Genomic DNA, 23,266 nt, shown 5'->3' with positions numbered 1-23,266 from the left:
CCTTTCTTAGGATCATTGAGACCCCACGAGGTGAGATCTTGCATGGAGCCCCAGTCCGAGGGAGATTGACAGTCATGTTTAGCTTCTTCCATTTTCTAATGATTGCTCCAACAGTGGACCTTTTTTCACCAAGCTGCTTGGCAATTTCCCCGTAGCCCTTTCCAGCCATGTGGAGGTGTACAATTTTGTCTCTAGTGTCTTTGGACAGCTCTTTGGTCTTGGCCATGTTAGTAGTTGGATTCTTACTGATTGTATGGGGTGGACAGGTGTCTTTATGCAGCTAACGACCTCAAACAGGTGCATCTAATTTAGGATAATAAATGGAGTGCAGGTGGACATTTTGAAGGCAGACTAACAGGTCTTTGAGAGTCAGAATTCTAGCTGATAGACAGGTGTTCAAATACTTATTTGCAGCTGTATCATACAAATAAATAGTTAAAAAATCAGAAATTGTGATTTCTGGATTTTTTTTTTTTTTAGATTATGTCTCTCACAGTGGACATGCACCTATGATGACAATTTCAGACCCCTCCATGATTTCTAAGTGGGAGAACTTGCAAAATAGCAGGGTGTTCAAATACTTATTTTCCTCACTGTATATACTGCAGTTTATTTTAAAGGAGACCTATTATACTGCTTTTCCAGTCCAATATTGTTGTTCTGTGACTCCTGTATGGCAGCTTTGCATGATTCAAAGTTCAGAAAAATCATTTTCTATCTTATAATGTCCCTTCATGTAGGCCTTCATTTCTGAAACAAGCTGTTGATGCTCCTGTCTCTTTAAGGCCCCTCTCAAAGCCCACTGTCTTCTGATTGGCCAAGACCTGAAGCATGTTACCCAGCTCAGGTTATCGTTGAGCGGTACAAACAGACTGAGCTTACCCGTGCGGAGCAAATGACCATATGTGGAAAACTAACAGCTAGAATAACGGCAACCTTTAAATGTAGGAAAACCAACCAATCACAGCAAGAATTGGGCGGCAGAGAAATATATTTTAAAGTCCAACAACACAAAAACTGCAACAGTTTTTTCCCCCAGTACTAAAAATGTTTACCACAAGTGTATTTAAAATTTGTCTGATCAATAAAAATCTTTTGAATTTTGAGTTTTCTCACAAACTGAAATCATATCATCAGTGTGCATGCTCTTTGTCCTCTTTCAGACGCAATGCTTTCAACTTAATTGGTCCCAGAGTAGTTCTAAATAAATCTGCTGTATTAACTCTGTTTAATCTAAATCAGAGGACAAAATCTGCAGGTTTTATCTATGTCAATGAATACATTTTACAAGTTCATTGTAAGACCTGGGCAATCCTTTCTAAAATTTACTTTTCAAAATGTCCCCTAGTGTTGCCTATTTTACACAAACACCCAAACCACAGCATTACACAACATGGAGTGAGTCAAATATTTGGAATCTCACTGTCTTTTCAGCTGCTCCACAGATTTGCTCTCCTCTTCCAGTCTGGCTCTCACGGCTTTCACTATGGTGGCCTGAAAAAGCTCCGCCCCTCTGAAACACACAAGACACACATCAGTGACCAATCAAATGTTCAAAACATCCAGCGTCAGTGTGTGAAGGTTTGATCCTACTTTACTATTTAATGACTCAAAAAAAAAAACATTACTATACCAACAGTATCCGTGACTGACCCCTTAGTCCAGTGGTTCCCAAATCTGACATGGGATCCCTCTTTACAATTTCAAAAACAAAACCCTCAAGAAGTACATTACGTATTTATCTTACTGTGACTATAACCCTGGTAGCTCACCCGTTAGAGAGTGTACCACAAGGCCGCAGCAGCCCATATTTTAGTCCAGCCCAGGCCCATTGCTGCAAGTCATACCCAAATTAAAGACAACATATTAGATTGCCGATTACATCTTGATTGTTTAACCCAACTACCCCCATCCCTATCCCTCTCCACACCTCTCCCCTCCACTAACCGATAACATAGTTATACCTCCACAGACAGAGCATAGTTCTCATAAGTGAAATATCAAATTTGTCCACACTAAAATTGAACTTGCTCGTGCATCGTTGACTCTTACAGATGATAAGTTTCTTGAAATATGATTAGGAGGTTTTAAATGCTGGACTACAATCATCTTGGCTGCAGTCAGGCCTGCTTGTCAGACTTTTACATAAGGGAATTTAGAAGATGTACAGAATGGTCCAATGAAAATTGTACCCATGTTAGTCCTGGAAGGCTATTAACAACCAAAACCCAACATCTAAAAACCCCTGGACACTCTAATACAACAGGTATAAAAGAGCCAATGGTTAATGTCAGATATCAGTCCCATTTTAAGTCTAATTATCTGTGTTATATATGCTCAAAGACAAAATTTCAAAGGACACACTCATGATTTGGTTTTTTTGAAGTACCAATAGCATTATCCCAAATTGCATCCCAGTCTAAGACTTGTCCCAATTCAGACATATCCCTTTCATTCCTGATGTGTTCGCTTGATACACATCACTGGTTTTCCTTTTCTTCCTTTTCTTCCCTGTCAAAAGTATGTCCACCACGTACTATATATGTTGTTTGCTTACTGAATAAATTTCCAAACCTAAGTATAGATAGTCTGACAGCAGCAGCAGTGCACTTGTGTCTTTATTCTCAAGAACAATCAGATCTCTTTGTCATGTCATGGCAGGAAAAGCCCTGCAGCACTGACAGATACAGAAAGCCATTAAAAATACTGTATAGCTTAATTAGGGACTTCTTTTTTCCATATCCCTTGAAGGCATACAGTAACAACACTGAACTAGTAGAATCTGAACATGGGAGCAGCACCCCTGGGCCTCAGCTGTTTACCTGGATGCGAGAATCTGTGATGCCCTGATATCAGCCACCACATGGAGGAAGTAGTAGCTCATAAAGACTCGTCTCTGCAGCAGCAGGAAGGCAAAGCAGATACTGTCCCAGATGATCCCGGCCTCGTTGCTGGGCAGCTCACAGCGCTGATCCACATCTGGAATATACATACAACACACTTGTATACAATCTGATTGACTCAAATTAATTCTAAACTACTGACTACGACATTTATCAGTGTAAATTGTACAGACTCTCAAAGATGTTAATGTAATGTAATGTTGTCTATATGGTGGTGGTGCATAAATCTTACTGTTTCACTCAGTATTGTGGCAGTGTTTTGTATTCAATGTAAGTCAGTCGATCAGTAGGATTAAGATAAAAACGGCACTGAACTAAATTGGCCTGAAAAATAAACAAGGGTGTGGCTTTAATTTCAGCTTCTTGCAAAACACACTCTTGGATGCACACTCTGGTTCCCTCGAATCACACCAGCATGTCAGTATTTTAGCCAAAATGCATATTTATGCTCCTAACATTGAAGGGGATATCTCTAACCTCTTGTGAAATGTATGTTTTCCAAAAAGAAAACAAACAGTGGCAATCGTCAGATGTACGAGGAAGTAAAAAGTTGAGTCCACTCACCTAAATTTTGGTCGATGGTGATTTTGTATTCTTTGATGGTGCAGGCCAGACTGAACAACTGAATCAACCAGCAGTGGTTCTTTATCAGACTGTTGATGTAGCCACAAGCCAGGATCTAAAAGCAAGAATCCTTTATTATATACTTGAATTCGGTTACTACATTTTATATATTTATATATTATATTGTATGTGTGTTTAAATATCTTTGTTAACATCTTTGATTTCAAATAACACACAGGCAGTGTTAATATGAACTCTGTGTCTTAAAATAGCACAAAGAAGTTTATAGTGAAGGTTTTTCTTTTTGAAAGATGCTTTATAATCTAAACATTACATATATCACCTCATGTGCACACTGTCTATCATTTAGTCAATAAACTGATCCTGCTATACAATTTGAGATTAACTACTCACAGATAAAATGTTCTTCATGGTGATTACAAAGATGTTGTAGGCGATGAGGAAGTCCCAGTAGTGGAGGATCTTTTTTATTGGTTTGAGCAACAGCTCACCACCAAAGAGCAGGAAGTAGAAGCAGGCCACCAGGTAGCCCATACAGAAGACGCTGATGCGTGTGGTTCCCGTGATGAAGATGATGGTGAGGACAAACCAGAACAGGTAGCTAAACATGATGACCTTCAGCATGTCCAGGTAGGACCTAAAGGACATTGATGAAACTGATATGTCAGCACTATTTTTACAAAAGGATTCCAAATTCAACAGATCAATTATTTGTTTTTCAGAAGCCTTGGCTGCTGCAGGTGTCATATCATGTCATGAAAGGGAAGTGTTCACACATTGTTCCAAAACCCATCTGCTGGAGTCATACCTGATACATGGAAACAGCCAAAATTAGCTGTTTATATTATTGTACATACTTGTGCTTCATTAACAAGTTTAACAAGTTATAAATGTGTGTGCCAAATACCTCCTTTAAAAATGGCTGTATTGCTGGTATCAGTATTAATATCAGATTCTATGTACATTGAACTGTCACCGATGGTACTGTTCTGATTTCTGAATATTTTTGGGAAGAGGAACCACAGATGGGTTTTGGGGTTCTTCAGCAATTCCGTGATTTCCCGGCTGAACAGCTTTTCCAACCAAGCTAACGTATTCACAGTCTGGGTGATTTAATGCGAACATGGCATCAATCATCGTCACTTCCTGTAGGCAGAGAGGTGTCTGTATCCAACAATTTTATTTGAATCTTATATCATCTCAATTAGTTTGATAGAGTAATCTTACCTCAGAGGCCACTTACTAGCTTTTCCCAGATTTTTTAACTGTCTCTCATCAACGGCAGATGAAGACCATGTTAACCACTTATTATTATTACGTGACCCGAGCGCCATATTCTATATACAAGTTAAAGTACCTTATGACAACAGGACCAACTCCATGACACCACAGCAAACTCTATTTGCTGAAGAGCCTGAGATGTGGTTGAAGCTATTAAGTGGACAGTGGAAAATATATTTCCCAAGGTCAAGAATGAATTTTCATGCCCACTCTGAATTAACGCAGAAAGATAGATTTACATTTAACATAAACATTTTGCCTAATGTGGCTTTATTGTTTATGTTTAATTAAATTTCTTCTTTATTTGTCTGTGAACAGAAATTTCATTTTAGTCAGAAGGTGGAAGTAAACAGCACAGACCCCGGCCGGCTGAGCTAAGTTCCTAATAACGATGCATGTTTACCACATAATAAAAGTCAAAACATTTCAGTTCATTCGGTTGCTGTGTGCTAAATCCACCCATCAATCACGTTTAGTGTATCACTTAGTGTCAGGACACCGGCAGGAGCCTGATCAATGAATGTGAACCAGAGCTGAAACCCGACTCCTGTCACTGAGCACAGGTATACTAACATATGTCCTGCATGTGTCTAACATGCTAAAAGCATGCGTATGGATCCTGAGTTGTCATGTGAGAGGCCATTAACATGATGTGTGGAGTGAAAACATAGGAAGCAATGTACTTTAATTTGATGGAAAACATGGGACCACAAGAGCAGCTGTACTGTTTAGGAAGCTGCTCTGATGAAGTGGGTTTGGATCGGACGAGGCGATGATGGGCCGGAATAGCTGAGTGAGTGTCCTTCATCAAGGGGAGAAAATACCTTTTCCATACTTGAAAGCTATTTATTGAGTTAGAGTACAGGGCAAAAGCGTCTGAGTCGCGGAGTGACGGACAGAGTGTTTTTGTGGATTATGGATTTCTCCCCCACTCCGTATCCGTAATTCGATCCTGGAGGGAAACGATGGAATAAGTGCAGAGCTGCTGTGGCGTGGACAGACGGCTGTACAGCTCTCTTTCTCTCGACTAGGGCTTGTTGATGGACACAGAGTGCGGTAATAAAAGACTTGTCCACTTTGCGCATCAAAACAGTGGAATGTGAAGAGCACATAATCAATGACTGTGGACAGGTCAGGATGCTCTCGCCGTCTTTCCAACTCACTCTGTTCTTCTCTCTCCTCTCCTCACTCTTTTTTATGTGCAAAGTCAGTATCTAGCTCTAGATTCAAATATCGGACGGCAGCCAAAATTCTGAATTATGTCTACAGTGGGTATTCAATAACAGCTCTCACTAAGCTACTGACATGAGCTACTGTCATCCCTCAGTTTATTTCTTACCTTTATTTATCTAGGATAAGGGATTTGCTGAGCGAGTCCTAATAGGAATATAAAAAAAAAATAACATACTTGGGCCCCTTCCTGCTGCAGTGGGAACTAAGGGCGCAAAAACAAGACGTGACAATATTTCTCGTCGAGGTGAAAAGCTGTCTCAAGATATAAGCATGATGAGTGTGTGGATGAAATTAGCACAGAAGATGCCCCCGCCACTTTTAAACTGTTTGTGTGGCAGCATTTGGGTACCAGGTGGAAACAATGAACGCCGACGGAGTGACAGACAAGACACAAACAATATGTAAGATACATTTCTAAATGCACCTGTATTGTTTTGCATTTTGTGACTTTCAGTCAAATAAAAGATTGTTTTTCCAGTCATTATTTCATCTCACCCACTATCTTGTTTCGCCTTGTCTCGTGAGTACAGAGCATGATGTCAGTGTAAGCTGCTGTACCTGCAGTGGATGAAGTCCGGGACCGGGTTGTGGACGCTGAAAGAGGCTGCGTCCAGGTCTCTGCAGATCTCCACGTTGTCTCCAGCCATGATGCGGACTGCAGCCTTGTTCTCATCATCAAAGACCTGCCTCTGGAGAGAGGCACACAGCAGCAACATGAAGTCATCTAGAAAAGAGGAGAGGAGAAATCTAATTTCTGCTGAACATAAATACTATTATTATAAACTATATTGACAATCATCAATATCAATATCATAACCACTACATATCTACAAGTTACAAAAAAACCTCATCTCTATAGCTACGCAGACACACGTACAGATGAGGAACGCTGAATTGGGCTTGGTGAGGAAATCTGGAGCGTAGAACCACTTGACCACGTTGGAGTCTGTAGTAGAGTTGGGAAACCTCCAGGGATAGTCTGAAATTAAAACGTGCACCATCATCATGGGACATATGGGTAAACAACATAAAAATGGCAGGTTTATATGTGGTGCGCTTTAGAATGACCGGACCGGCAATAAGAGCCATGACATGGTAACAAATAAAACAGAAAAAGTACATCACAAAGACAGAGAAACAGCTTTTATGTCCTTTACAATACATTTTGTAACTATGTGAAGCAATTTAAGGACTCAGTGTTTTTCTGGGACATGATATGGAAGTTTTACACAGATGTGTATTTTGTGATTAAAATTACTTTGATCCTACAATGTAATTTACAAGTAATACATCGCTAATTTTGAGACTTAGAGCACCTGGAAAGATCACCATGACACAAAATAGACGGTGTCAGCCAAGTGATAAATCATAGTAGGGCTAAATGAAAAGTTAATGGCGAGAAGATTCACTGACAACAATCTAGATAATCCATTAAAATACCAAAAATTTGTTGCTGTCAGCTTTTCAAATGTCAAAGATGAGCAGTTTTTTTTGTCATTTATATAATTATAAATACAATACCGTGGCTTTGGGACTATCAGTTTACAATGTTTTTTACATTTTATATACTAAATGATTATACAATTGACTAAAAATATATGTATTTATTCAATAATAATTGATAATGAAAATAGTAATTGATTTTGGACTGATATCATAGCAACTGGCTGTCAATAATTTTCCAGTGACTCTCTGGTTATCGTTGGTACAATCTGGCAGTTGATCACACAAACCTTTACACGCTGCTGGTGGGATCCCAATGCAGATAAAGTACTGGAAAGTAAGCATGCAGGCCAGGAAGCAGCAGTACTTGGGCCAGATCTCAGCAATGGCTTTCCTCCTGCGTTTATACATCACTGCTATCAAAGCGAAGGCATGAAGCATGGCATAGAAGTCCATACGCTGTCCGATTACATTGACCACCAACAGCAGGCACGTCTGAGGGAAACACATGAGGAGTATACACATAAAGCGACGGAGCTAACAGTGTTCAGATAAAAGATGTATTTTTAGCTCTTTTCACTTGTCTCTACCTCAAGTCCAAACTTGTAGAAGAAGTAGTTGATGAAGTATTTGATGAAGTTGATGATGCCAATGTCTAAATGCTGCCGTGTGATATCATGGAAGATAATCCTGGCAGCGGGAGGCGACAGTTTGTTCCTCACTCTGAAGTACTCCTGGTGGCGGTAGATGGTCACCTCGAATGCTAAGACAGCCAGCATCAAGAGGTTGTTCTGCACAGATGGTGAAAGAAGGTTTTTAAATATGTATTCCTTTTGTTGAAAATACACAATGACAGTAATTCATTGACAGAATTTTGAAATTATTTTAGTAATTTATCAAACAAAAACACAAAACTTTCTTTGATTTGAAGTGTGGTATAAGTTTGTCCACTGGCTGGACTGGACATCTGTCATATTTTCTGACATTCCTTAACCAAAAGCTTAAATACCAGTGTACTTATTGATCTACTTTTTTATCTTGCAACAATTGTTAGTTTATAAACATAATATTTGAGGTCCTTCTGATTAATCTTTGAGGCTTTCTGGGGGATAATGTGAGCACTGTTTCTTAGCCGGGCACAGTGACTTCTTGGAGTCATAACCGCCTTGTAAATCAAAAAAACAAATTTTTACACTTCAGTTTTTGTACAGATAAATAAACAAGATATAAACTTGTTAATTAGTGAGCTTTAGAGATGCTGGTTTGCAGATTTTGTTAGTTCTGGACGGAGCCAGGCTAGCTGTTTGTCCCTGTTTTCAGTCTCGTGCTAAGCTAAACAGTTGCTCACTCCAGCTTCTTGTTTAACAGACACATTTGAATAAGATAGTGGTATTAACCTTCTCATCTTACTCTCTCCAGAAAAGCAAAAAAAATAATATAATATCAATATCAAATATCCTGATATCCCGTGTATAATGCAAGCTTTCAGTTGATGAATGTTTAAACTCCTCACCCTGAGGTAGCCCAGCAGGTCATTGGACTTCTCCAGGCCCACCCACATGGCTGGATCCACAAGGCCCTCATACAGCACAGACTCCTTCATCTCTTTCTGCTTATTTTCTGTGTAGCCTAGGTATTGTTGGGTCTGACAAAAATTTTAACAAAATGTTACAAAATTTATTGTGCCATACCTTCCCAGCCATAATATTTATCATGAAATAAATAAACATAATCTGGATGTAGGTGTGTAATTTGTGTGTTTGTGTGTACATTATGCATTTATGTGGTGTGTAATAAATAGGGTTTGTTTTAGATAGGACTCTTTTGAAACATGAACAAATTTATTCTTGTGTTAGGCAGTATGTGTATGTATGCAGCTAGGGTCAAAAAGTGTGTTCTGATTATATTCACCGTCGAGCAGTTTGAGGAGTACGATGGCGGGTTTATAGACTTGAGCTGGTACAACATTTTGCATACAATGATGACACACGTCCAGACAGTGCAAACACTGGACGCAAGGGGCCGATACCGGCTGTAGGGCAGTGCGAAGGCCCAGGACACCACAAACACATAGTTGAACAAAGACACCTGCACAGGAGACAATACAGGTGTTGAGGACAAAAAAAAGAAACCAGCTCACACTAATCCCTTTTCCACTGACACTCTCCTTTTCCTTATTACTAAAAGATTACAGTACATGTTCCAAAACATGTTTACACAGCACTTGGTAAAGAATAATCTGAGGCAAGTCAAAATAAATTTAAAAAAGCACATAAAACTTGAGGTCACAAACCATAAAAGAGTCTAAAAGACTATCAAAGTGAGCATTAATATAAGATTAAAAACCCTCTGTCAATTTGCTCCAAACTCAAACAAGGAAAACAAACCAAGGCTTTGTTTCCTATTCAGAAACTGTAACAGCTTCTATAGTTTGCTCAAATACCCTCAGACTATTATCTGGCTAGTCTGCGGTGCAGTAGACAGTCCTGGTTAATTTCAACTTGGTTCAAGTTGGCTCAGTGTTGAGAGAGGGATCAACTTATATTATACAGAGTCTGAGCAACAAAATCAACCAAGCATTGCCTAATGTACCTGTGATTTATTTTTATAGCTCTTCACCTCACAATCATATGAAATGTGCTTATTGTGGAAGATATTGACATTTATGTACAAACAAATAAATGCCACTGTCATTCTTTTTACATACTGAGTCTGACTACAACCTACTAAAATCTATGAAAACAAATTCTGTTTTACATTGTGCCAGTGTAGCACAAGAATGTGAAAGCACTGATATCTTTGGATAAAATCCACTTTGCAGAGTCAGGGTATCTGGCACATCTTCCCCTACTTATAAGGTGCACAGAAAAGGTATAGCTCTCTTAAAGAGTCCAAGCCAAATAAAATCCACTGTTAACATCTTACAATCATAAAAATACCTTTCATTTACTGTTTAAACATCAGTCACTGCACCAACCATGTGCCAAGTTAAGAGCGGCGCACAGACAAAGCAGCAGTTACTAATATACACTAACTAAAAATGCTACATGTTGTGGATTTAACAATGACATTAAACTCCTGAATGTGTATTTCTCCCATTACACACATTAAGAGAGAAAAGCTTTGTGGATAAGATTTCCTTCATGATTTGGAATACAAACTCAAGGTTCAAGACTAAGAAAACAACTGCAAGAACATTTGGATGCCTTAAACGTTACCACCTGTGAGGACGGGCTACTTTAAAGCTGACCAGGCAAATCACTCGACCAAGCTCAGATACAATTCATTAAGCGGTCATAACCACCTGTTGATGCAGATGCTGAGTTTAGCATCTCCCTGTCTTTAACTGTAACTCAGCCATTCATACCTCTTTGACCGAGACCATGAAAATGTAGCAGGACACGATCTTGATGATGTGGATCTCCAGCAGCCACCAGATGAACAGCTGCAGTTTGTGGAAATACTCCAGGAACTTGAGGAAGAGCACAGTCAGACGGTCGACCACCAGGTGCCATTTGTTCTTCAGATCTGAAGAGAGATAAAAACCAGATACACTTAAATGGAAAAACAATAAGACTGAAGAGGTGCAAATGGAAAGCGTTTCCAGGTTCCATCTCTTAATTACAGCAGCGTATCCTCTGTTTAAACACTATTATCTCTCTTCTGGCATACATGTCTTCTAAACACCAACTCAAGCTGAGACAGACACTTCAGGAATAAGTGTCAATAAACCATATGAAGATACCAAATAAAGTAATGTCTGAGTAGCCAGAGCCTAATATATCTTATTCCCCCTGTGCCAAAAAACATTAAAGGCAGATACATTGATCAGCCATTACATTATGACCACATCCCTAATATTGTGCCCTCAGGAAATACCGTTTCCATGAAAGGGTATAAATGGTCTGCAACAATGCTTAGGTAGGTGGTATGTGTCAAAGTAACATCTACATGAAAGGCAGGACCCAAGGTTTCCCAGCAGAATATCGCCCAAAGCATCACACTGCCTCCACCACCATGCCTTCTTCCCATAGTGCATGCTGTTGCCATGTGTTCCCCAGGTAAGCGACAAACGCTCATCCGGCCATCCACTTGATGTAAAAGAAAACGTGATTCATCAGACCAGGCCACCTCGTCCAGTTCCGATGCTCCCATGCCCATTGGAGGTGCTTTCGGCAGTGGACAGGGGTTGCTCTAATCCTCACATCAACTTTGAGGGCAAAATGTTCTCTTGCTGTTTATCTTATCAATGGTCATAATGTTATGGCTGATTGGTGTAAATGAGCCACATTGTTGAACTGGTGACGATATTCTTTATTGACATTGTACTAATTGTACTTTGTTCTGAATCAATTCCACATACAGTACTGCCATTAATATTAATCCAAGTATTAATCCACAGGTGAAAACAGACCCTGTACTTGCCAGCATTATCCTTTAAATTGTGTCCTGGATGGTTAGTTAGTATTTAAATACACATTTTTCAATAAAAAATAAACTACTTTTCAACAAGCTACATCTAGAGTTTGTCAGCCCTACAAATCATCTCTGATATATAGGAGGTAAGTCCGTGGAAATTAAAACCAATCAGCAAACATGCAAATCTAGAATTTAACGCACGTGCTAAAGGATATGTATATTAATTTAATCCCTGGTGTTATTGGGGCAAATGTGACAGCTAAATTCTGAAACTGTAAAATGTTTGATTTCCCATATACAGTATGTAAAGGCGTATGGAAACATGGCTAAAATCTGCATTACAAATCCAAAAAAACGTTAATTTTATTACCTGAGAATGAAACCTTAATATATGGTTTTATATTCTCGCAAAGGATATAAAAACTCAAGCCACAGTTTGGTGGTGGGTAGAAAGCCATATTATCATAGGTTTCAACAGAGGCCTCATTGTTTGGATAAGAAACTCTGAGAGAGCATATAGCTCATATAGCTTGCAGCTCATTATAAATCGAGAGGCCCTGCAGGGTTGTGTTTTATCACCTATTTTATTTTCTGTGTATATAAAACCATTTTAATTTAAGACCAGTGTAACTGTCTGTGTAAATATACTAATATTGAGGTGAAAGTTGGCCTTAGCAGGGTGATGTAAAGGGTGAACGTCAGCACTTGAGCTATGCTCTGCATCAGAAGAGAAAAATGGAGGTAAATCTTGCTTTGGCCTTTAAAGATTGTATGCAACATACGTCTTCCGAGCCGACTAAAGAGTTACAGGCTGAGAGAGATCCAAGAGACACACTCATGACTGAAATTGCTCTGCACTGCTACATAGCAGCGCATGAGGCTCAGCTGTAAACACAGTGCGAAGGGGAAACACGGCCATCAGTGAGGGAAGCTTGGAGGAAAACAACAGCATCACACACAAAAGCTCATATAAGATGCTGGAGTGTTTAAATACAACTCTCTGCCACACAGCCTCTCGATGATTTTTCACACATTAATCGTAGTTTGGGAACCTTGGGAGAGAGAGAGTACTAATATGCAACACATTCAAACCCATATGCCGGTGTGATTAGTAAACCATCTGAGTGCCTGAATGATGCATTTAAGAGTAATGCACGTTCTTCAGAATCACACTGTGCTGATTTAATAAGTATGTGACAATAGCATTTTATTCAACAATATGCTATTCTAAAGGGGTACTAATTAGTAAAGTACTACACTGGAGTGCATTCTGTGTTTTTGTACCCCAGAATCCTCAGTCACCACGGTCAACGAATTACTCAACAGCAAAGCTAAAAGAGCCGCAGATTCTCATTCAAATACACAATGCACAAGTGTTGTTTTTGTTTTGTTTGCAGACTGGCTGCATTTGCTATTTGCTTTCTATGATGGTGTGACTCTATATCAACTGACGGGGAGGAAGCGAGAAAGTTGAGTTTAACTAAATACTGTAGCTTCATATTGTAGGTCCCACTATTTACTGTAAATATACGTTTTACATTACCATTACAATCCAACCTATTTCTTGTCTACAAGTTGTTGAATTTCCTAGAATTACTGATTTACCTAGGCGTCTCATACTCATCTTGACAAACCTGCATCTCTGACAAAAATCTCTGAAATTTATATTGGGATACTGACACCTTTGGAAACCCTGGTGTCCATGAGCTTGAGAGGGAGATTTGGCTACAAAATAATCAGATGATGAATGAGTTACTCTAGTTGACTAGAAGACAATTAATCAACAACTTTGATTTATTAAAAAGTTGATAGTAACATGATTGGAGATCTACAGCACCTTCTTTTGCTTGCTTTGAATTACTTTTAAGGCCAGACATGGGCTTGCACCTTCATGTAAAGCACTTTGCACATGTATTGAAAAGTGCTATACAAATAAAGATATTTTATTAGTTGTAATAATAATAATAAAATATGAGGTTTGAAGCTTTTCTGTTTGGCATCATAAAGACAATATCTTTAGCTTTTTAGCTGTTAGTTGCATTTTAAGACGTCACCTTTGGCTCTGGGATAATGGGATTCTCTATTTTCATTCATTTTCATTTTACAGACTAAATCGCGACTTACAACTCATTTTTACTCTTTAGCTTTTAATCTAATATGAGAGCTGTATGTTGCTGTTTTGTTTTGGTGTTGTATTTTTGTCTATTTCTTGATTCATGTCAATGTACAGCACTTTGGCCAACTTGGTTGTTTTTAAATGTGCTTTAGATATAAATTTGGATTGGATAATTATTCAATTGATTAATCAAGAAAATGCTGTAATATTGAAAATAAGACTTTGTCTCAGCCGTAATATGATTCACTGTATCTTCAATGTCTTGTTGAAGCTTGTGGACCTGCTCAGTACCTGAGCTCTGCTCGGTGCTCGGCTCTGGCTCGGTCCTCGCACTGCAGTGGTGGCTCTCCTCTGTGCTGGACTGCCGCTGGCTGGAGAAGCTCTTGGGCTTCTCGTCGGTCACGTCAGTGTCATACATCACCACCACCAGGGCTTGGTCCTTCTCCTTTTCCCTCTCCTTTGTCCCCCACTCCCTCTCCTTCTCCTGCTTTTCTTGCTCCTCCTGCTCCCCTATCTCCACCTGCTCCTCCTGTGGCTCTGGCCCCCCTCTGAGCATTATTGCCTCCACTGAGCTGGCGCTGAGCATGGTAAGGTCTGCCAGGCTGCCGTCGGTTCCCACCAATCTAAAAACATGTGAGAAGTTCTTACACACAGAGATATATGCAGACTCACACACATATATGTATTTCTATACTTATAAGGACCATCAGTGACTTTTGGATTCTTCTTCTATGACTTTTTTTACCCACTTGATGTTTTTAATAGCCACCACAAAGGTTAATTTAGGTCATATCATACAAGCTACCTCAGCGTAGGACGTTAGCTCATGGAATCGGGCAAGTGCAAATGTTCAAATTTACATTTTTCTGAGCACTTCTCGTCCATGTTGCCTTAAGCTGAGGAATGAACTTCAATCTCAGAAAGGAAGTAACACATTTGCATTCCATTTCCACTATTCAACACACAATTTGTGGCAAGGATATTATTAACTTCATTATTTTGCTAAATAATGGCAGCAGACTTATTAATTTACTTATATCATATAAATGGCAAGTTCCTTTCTCTTTGTGTCTCTTACTGAAATATATTGGCGGACCCACCACTTGTTTTTTTGGGTAGTATTTAAGTTAAGTATTGGGCTCTTTATTAAAGACAGTGTAGAGACGACATGCAACATAGCTCCCTAGATGGACTTGAACAAGGGAAGTGGCGGTTCATGGTCGTCATCTTTACACCTAAGCTCATTTTTTATGTGAAAACGTGGCCTACTCCTTTATCATTCCAACTTTCATGTCCTGCCACTAAACTAAACCTTTACTTTACCTTCCCCAGAAAGCAGTCTGAATCTAATCTTAACACTAAACCTTAAAACAGTAATTTAAAGATATCAGAGCAGTAGGGAAATCCACATCTTTAAGGGTGTTCCTCACATTCATTCATTCTTTTTGAAGGCATTCTGTCCTCATAAGTATATAAATACAACACATAAACATGGTCCAGGTGATTCTCGAAAGGCTCCAATGATGCAAAGGTTGGGATGGAAATCAACAGCTTTGTGTCCGCTAACCGAACAGCAGAGCAGCATTTAATCAAGCATTGTAATCGATAAGCAGTGCACATTCCTTTTGCATTCTCTAAAACTTCATTTTGTTTCCGTGTTTCAGGGATTTTCTGCTTGCAGCAGATACATGGTAGCAGCAGAAGGGAAGCATTAACCCTTTAAATCCTTCTCAGGCATGGGAGCGAGGTCAAAGGTCGGGTTTGGCTTGCAAGAACTGGCCGCATTTCAAGGCAAACATTTTGTCATCCAGTGGTCACACTTACTTGCTGGGCTGAGAGGAAATTTTTTGCTTGATGCTGCTCAGAACAATAAAGTTACACAGAAGTCCAGATGAACAGTGAGGAGAGAAACCGACAAAGGCAGGCTTAAAATGACACTTGAAATCACTTTAAAATATCCACGTAGCTTCATTAAAATGCAAAAAAATGGCCAAAAGGCTCCTGTCGTTTAGGGTAGGCAAGCTCTTTTAGGAAGGGGGTAATTTTCTGGGGTTCAGTGCAGAAAAGGGGTGTGGATCACTGGAAAGATACTGGTTCTTTCAGATTCAAACATGCTTGTTTGACAGTTTGTGAACGTATGGAGAAAAGTAGTATTATTTTATTGTGGAAAGAGCCAAAAAGAGAAGGCTACAGGCAAAATAATAAAATACAAAACCTGAAAACACACACCATTCATATCAGTAAAATACTTAAACACCAGGAGTAAGATATTTCAGAAGAATGTGTCATCATCAGCAAAAACAGGGTGACAGGGACAAGTCAGTGGGGGAGGAGAGGTTTTATTGCAACAAGAAGAGATGAAACTCAGAGGTGAACTGGGATGGTGATGGATGCCACAGAAAGCAAGCAGATACCCACCTATTCATGATCAGATAGACACGCCCATTGACTTTAGCGTGGCTGTGTGACAAGGGTGGCAGAGGAGAGATGGCAGCACGTCACAGAGAGAAGCAGAGAGCTATGCAAGCGGCAGCGAAACAATGGAAAATCCTCAACACGACAATAAAGTTAAACACACCACAGACTGTGAAAATGTGAATGTTGTAACATTCAGCACACAATGGCAGATGCGTGACGAGAACGCTTGTTATGACGGGCGTTTAACAGGGTGTGTGAGTGTGATCATCCAGAACAGTGTGAGATGAAGAGGCATGAATGATTTCACCTCACGCTCAACTAAGGTCGTCGGGTTGAACATGCATTCATTGTCATTTACTATTCTTGAGTAATGGGCATTCTTGGGCAATAAGTCAGTATTATTGTTTATCAAGGACTCTTGTGGTGCAGAAGCCAGTTTATTATTATTATTATCGAGTCACAGAGGGAAACAGCTGTTTTTCTGAAAGAAGCACGTGTTCCACACTTCATTGTGTTTCTTATTAATTTCATCTTGATATCTCCCAGCTCTAGGTGCAAGTATAGTGTAAGTATTTCTTACAGTGATTTGAAGAAATTAAGGGAAAAAACAGAGAACATCTATGTTTCATAGGTTAACCTGCAGTACGAGTGCATTGCATTACAAACATAACCAAACTGTCTTGTGGAGTGATGCTCATTTTCAGCTGTAAGATCGCATGAAGAACTATTACTTCCTCAATTAACAGGATGTTGGGGTGTGACTTGCAGTAGAGAGCGAGGGATCAATAATCCATGCAAACCAATGGCCTACTAGTTATGGAGAACAAAGGAGGAAAGGAATTTGAAACAGAGACAGGATTAAACAGGTTGAAACATGATTGATTAGACTTGTGCAGCAAGTTCAAATGCTCGTTTTTTCAGGATTTTTGACACCAAAGATTGTAGACAAATCTTGCTAAGTAAAAAATAAAGTGACGGGAATTAGATCTGGCAGGTTGTGTGGGGTCATCCTTGTTAAAAATAAAAAGCAGTTTGTTTGTAGTACAGCTGTATCAACTTAAACAAACCAAATACAAAACTCAACTTCTCAATGATGATTTGGGCCAAAGAAAACAAACGTCGTGTCTCACCTGTATATAGTGCTCTGCTCTTTGGCCACTACAGCCTGGAGATCGGTGAGCTCGAGGAAGCGGTCGTGGAAGTAGTGCAGGTGAAGAATACACACCAGCAGGAAGGAAGTTGGGATGAAAATCTTGATGAACAGGTCAGAAAGTGAAAACTTCTCCAGGCCTAGGTCGTTCAATCTGCATAGATGGAAAAATCACAGGAAACAGAAAAACATGAGACTTGAGTTTACATGTTGTTGAGGTAACCTGTGAGCTCTCAGGTGTGTTTGGTGTAGGTCAAAGTTTTTTTTAAGTGTGAGGCTCAACGAATTGAGTGAAAAAATATAACATTAGTTAATACATTAGTTATCAAAAGGACATCACATATATCACATTTTTATAGCCTGACCGACCGGTGTTTTGGGAGAATTAAATAATCAGTGAAGTTACACTGCTGTGCCTCGTGGATAAAATGTGTACAGGGTCGCTCTTAATGACACTTCAACCTATTTTACCCTCCACAACCCATCCGCTATTAATCAGAATGTTCATTTTCATGAACCCGATATAACTGCGATAAGCGCATCACTGATGTTAATGTTTCTGAAAATGAGCTCCTTTTCTTTTTGTGTATGCCTCAAAACTCTTGGTCTTGAACCAGGTAATGGTCAATAAACCTGCACTTTTGCAGGTCTGGGCTTAAGGACTTGTTGCTCTGACAACAGCTCCAGATTCATTTTCTTTAAACAAGCTATAAAGAACCAAAAGATCCAGACTCATGTCCAGTTATCAACATTCATATCTGAAAAACTTGGAGGAAAGGTGCCCTGTGGTGCTCAGTGGAGCTCACCTGTCTTTGTCCATGCGCAGCTTCTTGCACCAGAAGGAAGACCAATTGTCAAACTGGAAGGTGTAGACCAGGGTGAGGACCAGCATGGTGTACATCACCACAGACATCCAGAAGTACTTCAGGATCCTTCGCCACCACTCAAAGTGCACCTAGATAAGAATAATAGAGATAATTGTGTTTTACGGGTTATTAAGTCTGACATTAACAGTTGTAAGGCATTCAATTTAACATGGTGCACATTTTGATTTAGGGTGACTGCTCTGTTTTACTGTGGAAGGGGTTATAAAACACTTGATCATAACTGTGGATTATGAGCCCACTGTACACAAACTTTATGACATACTTAAATTGTCAGCACCTTCTGTCTTTGGGAAATTGAATTTGGAAAATCTGAGATATACATATACAGTCAACAGCCTTATTTCAACTGATGACAGCATATTTCTGAATGCATCCAATTTCAAGATTTGTGCATTTGAAGAGAAATTAAGTTTGTTACATTTTGTCAAGGTCCAAAATATTTCATGGATATTACATATGTTTGTCTGAATTTTGTTTAAATGTGCACTGTATACCTGTAAATGTGTACAGATCTGACACATCAACGCAGACATAAAAAGATTTAAGATTTAAAATTTCAGTCAACATTGTGTGTCTTCAACGTGCGCTTGAAGAAGATACAGCATATATTTACAGAATGTGGAAAACTGTTTTGAAGATAAATCAGAGTACATTTAAGAGACCCTTTGGGTAATATGTGGCTACAACAAAAATAAATGGTGCAGACGTCAACACGTACCTGATAGAGCGCCACACAAGAGAGGAACATCATCATGTAGATGATCTTGTACATGACAATTCCCCTGGTGCCCTCAAAGCTCACGATGAAGAACATGCCACCACAGATGTAGATCCAGTATTTAACCAGCAGAGCCATTACCATGTTACCCAGAACATGCATGGTGTCCTGCTCCCCTTCTTCCTCTAAGTCCTCTTCCTCTATAAAACACAGCAGTGAATCAAACAACTCTTCAATTCAATTTCAATTTCAAAATGGCTTTATTGGCACAAAAGTATAATGTTCATATTGCCAAAGCAACATAACAATACAATAAAAGGAAGGAAACAAAAACAATACAACAACCATAACAATAATAACAGTGTTGCTATAGTCTGGTATGATGGTTTTATATTTGTGTTCCACTGGTTGTCCTCAGGTTATGGCATAATATAATCTAAATAAAATAAGAGCTTACCCCTGCTCTTCTGATCTTCCACATGAACGCCTGAGAGAACATCACTGTCTTCCTTTTGTTTTTCCCATCTCTCTGTGAGCGTTTGTCTCAGCAGCAGCCAGAAGCTCAGGAGACACAGGACCTTCACACAATAAAACATTTTTAGACAAACAGATGACCAGCAAGGCAAGAAAAGATGAACTAATAAATCAGTTGCATTTACTTTAACTTTCTGACACCAAAATATGTGGTCAAAACAACACAAGGAGATATGTATAAATCAGATTTGAGTTTCTAAACATAAATTGGATGGTCTAAACTTTCAAGCATGCGTTTTATTTATTTGACACTTAAACTAAATTTTTAAAAATACAGTTTGACAGCAGCACAGGTGATAAAGATCACAATAAGGCTGCTGCAAGTCAGTGGTGGCCTACTGACGTAGAAAAAAACAGACTCAGTTAAAGTCTTTGAGCTATTCCAAAACATGTCAAAACACTACAAACCTGATGTTCTCCTTCATTGTCTTATTTTTTTAATTAACTATCAGAGAGACAATTTGACAGTCTCATTTAGCTGTTGCTGTTGTTAAAATCAGATTTGTGTTTTTGGACCACAGGTTGTATCTCAATCTGAAGGTCAGTTTTAGTCATGGAACAGATTTATAGTAGACTGAAATACATTGCAAACATTGTCAAAATAAAGAAAATGATTTTGCTGGTAATTTTCACTCCATTACCTTGGATGAAAGTGAGTGGAAAGGGTTTTTCTTCTTTACAAAAAACCCTGAGACTTCTGTCATGTTCTCAAAAGTCCAAATGTACTGCAGAACTATCATTAGGTTTCCATAGGCCACCATGAAGGGAGAAGACAGCATGGCGTAACGTCTCCGGTCCCTCACCATCCACAGCATGCAAGACCAGATGAGGAAGACAAACGTAAGCCAGCTCACGTATGTGATGCTCCACACCTGAGGACAACAAATCACAGAAAATGTAAATGCTGAAACTCTGCTGTTTTTGAATGACTAAAGAAGGCCAAATACAAAGATTCGAGGACGGACCGTTGACAGTTTCTTTTCTCAGTTTTCACTCCTTTTATTAACAGACTTATGACATATCATATTTCACCATCGTTTTATAAGTTGCGTGTCTTGCGTGTATCACCACAGATCTGCAATGTCCAATAAGTGAATGACAAGAGGAGAATGTGTCATCTAAAACAAAGCTGAATTTCAAGGAATAATTCAGTCGTGTGCCTTTCCTTTTTCCTTTAGTCTTTTGAGATTTCGTCTGTAAGATCAGTTCTCATCATGCTTTGTGTGACACCGATGTGTATTGTTGACACTAAGTCACAGAGTTAGCTGTTTACAATGCAATCACGAATGTACAGACGATGAGGAAGTACAGACTACTGTACTGAATTTGATTATTTTGCAACCCAGACCCAAGACCTTCAATAGAAAGTCACTAAAATTGTAACATTTTACAGACTGTGTAATATTAAGTTGTATTTAAATAAAGCAGATCTTTCAAAAAAAAAGTTCTGAAAGGCAACTGCTTTTAAGCACTACTGCAACTAAAATAACTCTCTTTAGAACTTTGGCTGTATTTTTCCCATAATTACTACCAAGTTTATTAGTTCTTTCCAAGGCAAGGAAAGTTTATTTGTATAGCACATTTCAACAACAAGGCAATTCAAAGTGCTTTTTATAAAACATTAAAGCAATATAGGGAAAAAAATTTTCAGACTTAAATAGAAAATAAAAAAATAATAAATAGAAGAAAAGACAAGAAAACCAGGGTAAAACAGAAGAGTAAAAGCTGCAGTGCAATGTAAATTATTAATTTACTTCCTTAAATTTGGGTTAATTAAACACAGTGGTAAAAAGAAAAGTCTCCAGTCTTGATTTAAAAGAACTGAGAGTTTCAGCAGACCTGCAGGTTTCTGGGAGTTTGTTTCAGATATATGGAGCATAAAAACTGAACGCTGCTTCTCCATGTTTAGTTTTGGGGACCGGATGGTTCATAACGTAGCTAGATCAGAAATGTATTTTATAAACCAACATCAGGATTTTGAAATCAATTCTTTGACGGTCAGGAAGCCAGTGTAAAGACCTGGAGTGATGTGATCCACTTTTTTGGTCTTAGTGAGGACTCGAGCAGCTACGTTCTGAATCAGCTGAAGCTCCAAGTAGCTTCCTTATTATTTGGAAATTACAGCTAGGTGTTAATCAGTGTGAGGTCTAAATATCTAAATCATCTACATGCTACAGAGAATAAAACTCTGTTGTAGAAATACTACAATACAGGAACTTAAAATCCACCTATAATCAGACTAAAAAATATTTAAAGGTTTTCATTTGTAAAATACCCCTAAAGTTGCTAAAACTCTGACCTTTCTAGAAAGGACAGCCCTCAATGGCTCTTTTTTTATTACTACTTTCTTTATTTCATTACTATTTTTCTTTGTTTACATGACTTCTAAACAGATATATTAACTTCTGTCCTCAACACAGGGAGAAACTGCTGTCAATAAAAAAGTCACCTTGAGTCCAGCAGTAACTGATTGTGCATCATTGTGCAACATCTATGTGCGAGTCAGGACTCTGAGAAGACGCAAGATGCAATATTTAAGGTGAAATGCATCAATTATGTGCACAGGGTTAATTTGATCTTATTCCATATTAGTTTTTTTGTAGCCATGAACAAATGTAAACATGGTTAATTGTATTTAAATAAAGATCCACTGTCAATTTGCCATTTAATAAATTACAGTTTGTGTGTAACTAAGTCATAATCAAAGTCAAACTAAGTAACTGTTACTCAGACGTATTTAACTATGATTCACCAAGGAATGTTTAAACTGAGAACAGATGCTCTCTTTTAGAAATATGCTCCCACACCTTCAGCCGTAGAAGCTGCCCAGTACAACCATAGTTTCCTACTGTTAGTCAGCCAGCTGTTCCACTGGAGCAGAGAGGGCTTCGGTGCCTTGCTCAATGGTATTGTTAATCGCTGTTGATTGAGGAGGCAGGAGTGTTTGGCATTTACTTACTACACTAACGTTTGTGTTTCCAGCAGGTCTGTGGGTTTAACCTTGTTACTTTCTGGTGCGTTCATGTCAAATTAAACTGAAAATTTATTCCTGGAAAACAACAGTCACATGTTCATTGCGATGGTTTTAAGAAGAAGGATGTGTTTTTTGTCAATTACATTCACACTAACATAACCATTCTACTTACAAAGTAATTTTTGCAACTCTTTATCACTTTCAAATGAACAAATAAATGTGATGTTGGATGTTTTCCTTTCTGAATACAAATCCAGCATAATCCAGCTTCTGTAGCTCTGTGGGCTGATTTACTCACCATCATGGCTATGAGAGCACAGATGTAGCTCTGTTTCATGATGAAGTGGAAGATTTTGACCATCGTACTGAGTCCTCTTTTCTTCATCCTATCTTCGCCTTCCTCAGACTTCTCCACTCCTCCCTCCAACAGCGAATCCTCCGGGGGCAAACACACTTCATACACACACTCATCTTTCTTCTCTGGTTGGACACAGATACAAACCTCACTGTTAATAATAGTTACAGTACTCTGTGACATTTTTGCAAGACACAACTTTAAAAAGGAATAGTCAAAATATGTGAGGTAGATGCCAAGATACCCTGAC

At 38.9% G+C, this 23,266-nt stretch overlaps 1 protein-coding gene across 2 annotated transcripts in view; it reads right to left on the bottom strand.

Annotated features, from left to right (window-relative positions):
• The window catches only part of LOC123972657 (piezo-type mechanosensitive ion channel component 2), an 86,075-nt gene that overhangs the window by 23,839 nt on the left and 38,970 nt on the right, over positions 1-23,266 (bottom strand). For both annotated transcript variants that reach the window (XM_046052224.1, XM_046052225.1), the window contains 18 exons: positions 22,960-23,141; positions 20,329-20,559; positions 19,611-19,731; positions 19,154-19,353; positions 18,355-18,503; positions 17,529-17,702; positions 14,272-14,603; positions 10,813-10,973; positions 9,357-9,533; positions 8,959-9,090; positions 8,036-8,236; positions 7,736-7,940; positions 6,880-6,981; positions 6,561-6,726; positions 3,882-4,125; positions 3,468-3,582; positions 2,823-2,979; positions 1,424-1,513 (listed from right to left, as the gene is read on the bottom strand). In XM_046052224.1, the coding sequence (XP_045908180.1) occupies positions 1,424-1,513; positions 2,823-2,979; positions 3,468-3,582; positions 3,882-4,125; positions 6,561-6,726; positions 6,880-6,981; positions 7,736-7,940; positions 8,036-8,236; positions 8,959-9,090; positions 9,357-9,533; positions 10,813-10,973; positions 14,272-14,603; positions 17,529-17,702; positions 18,355-18,503; positions 19,154-19,353; positions 19,611-19,731; positions 20,329-20,559; positions 22,960-23,141 (3,139 nt within the window). The remainder of the gene's footprint in view (positions 1-1,423; positions 1,514-2,822; positions 2,980-3,467; positions 3,583-3,881; positions 4,126-6,560; positions 6,727-6,879; positions 6,982-7,735; positions 7,941-8,035; positions 8,237-8,958; positions 9,091-9,356; positions 9,534-10,812; positions 10,974-14,271; positions 14,604-17,528; positions 17,703-18,354; positions 18,504-19,153; positions 19,354-19,610; positions 19,732-20,328; positions 20,560-22,959; positions 23,142-23,266) is intronic.

Source organism: Micropterus dolomieu, linkage group LG06 (assembly GCF_021292245.1).
Source record: "Micropterus dolomieu isolate WLL.071019.BEF.003 ecotype Adirondacks linkage group LG06, ASM2129224v1, whole genome shotgun sequence".
Lineage (NCBI taxonomy): Eukaryota > Metazoa > Chordata > Actinopteri > Centrarchiformes > Centrarchidae > Micropterus > Micropterus dolomieu.
The sequence above is the reverse complement of the archived record's forward strand: the minus strand, read 5'-3'. Positions and strand labels throughout refer to the sequence as shown.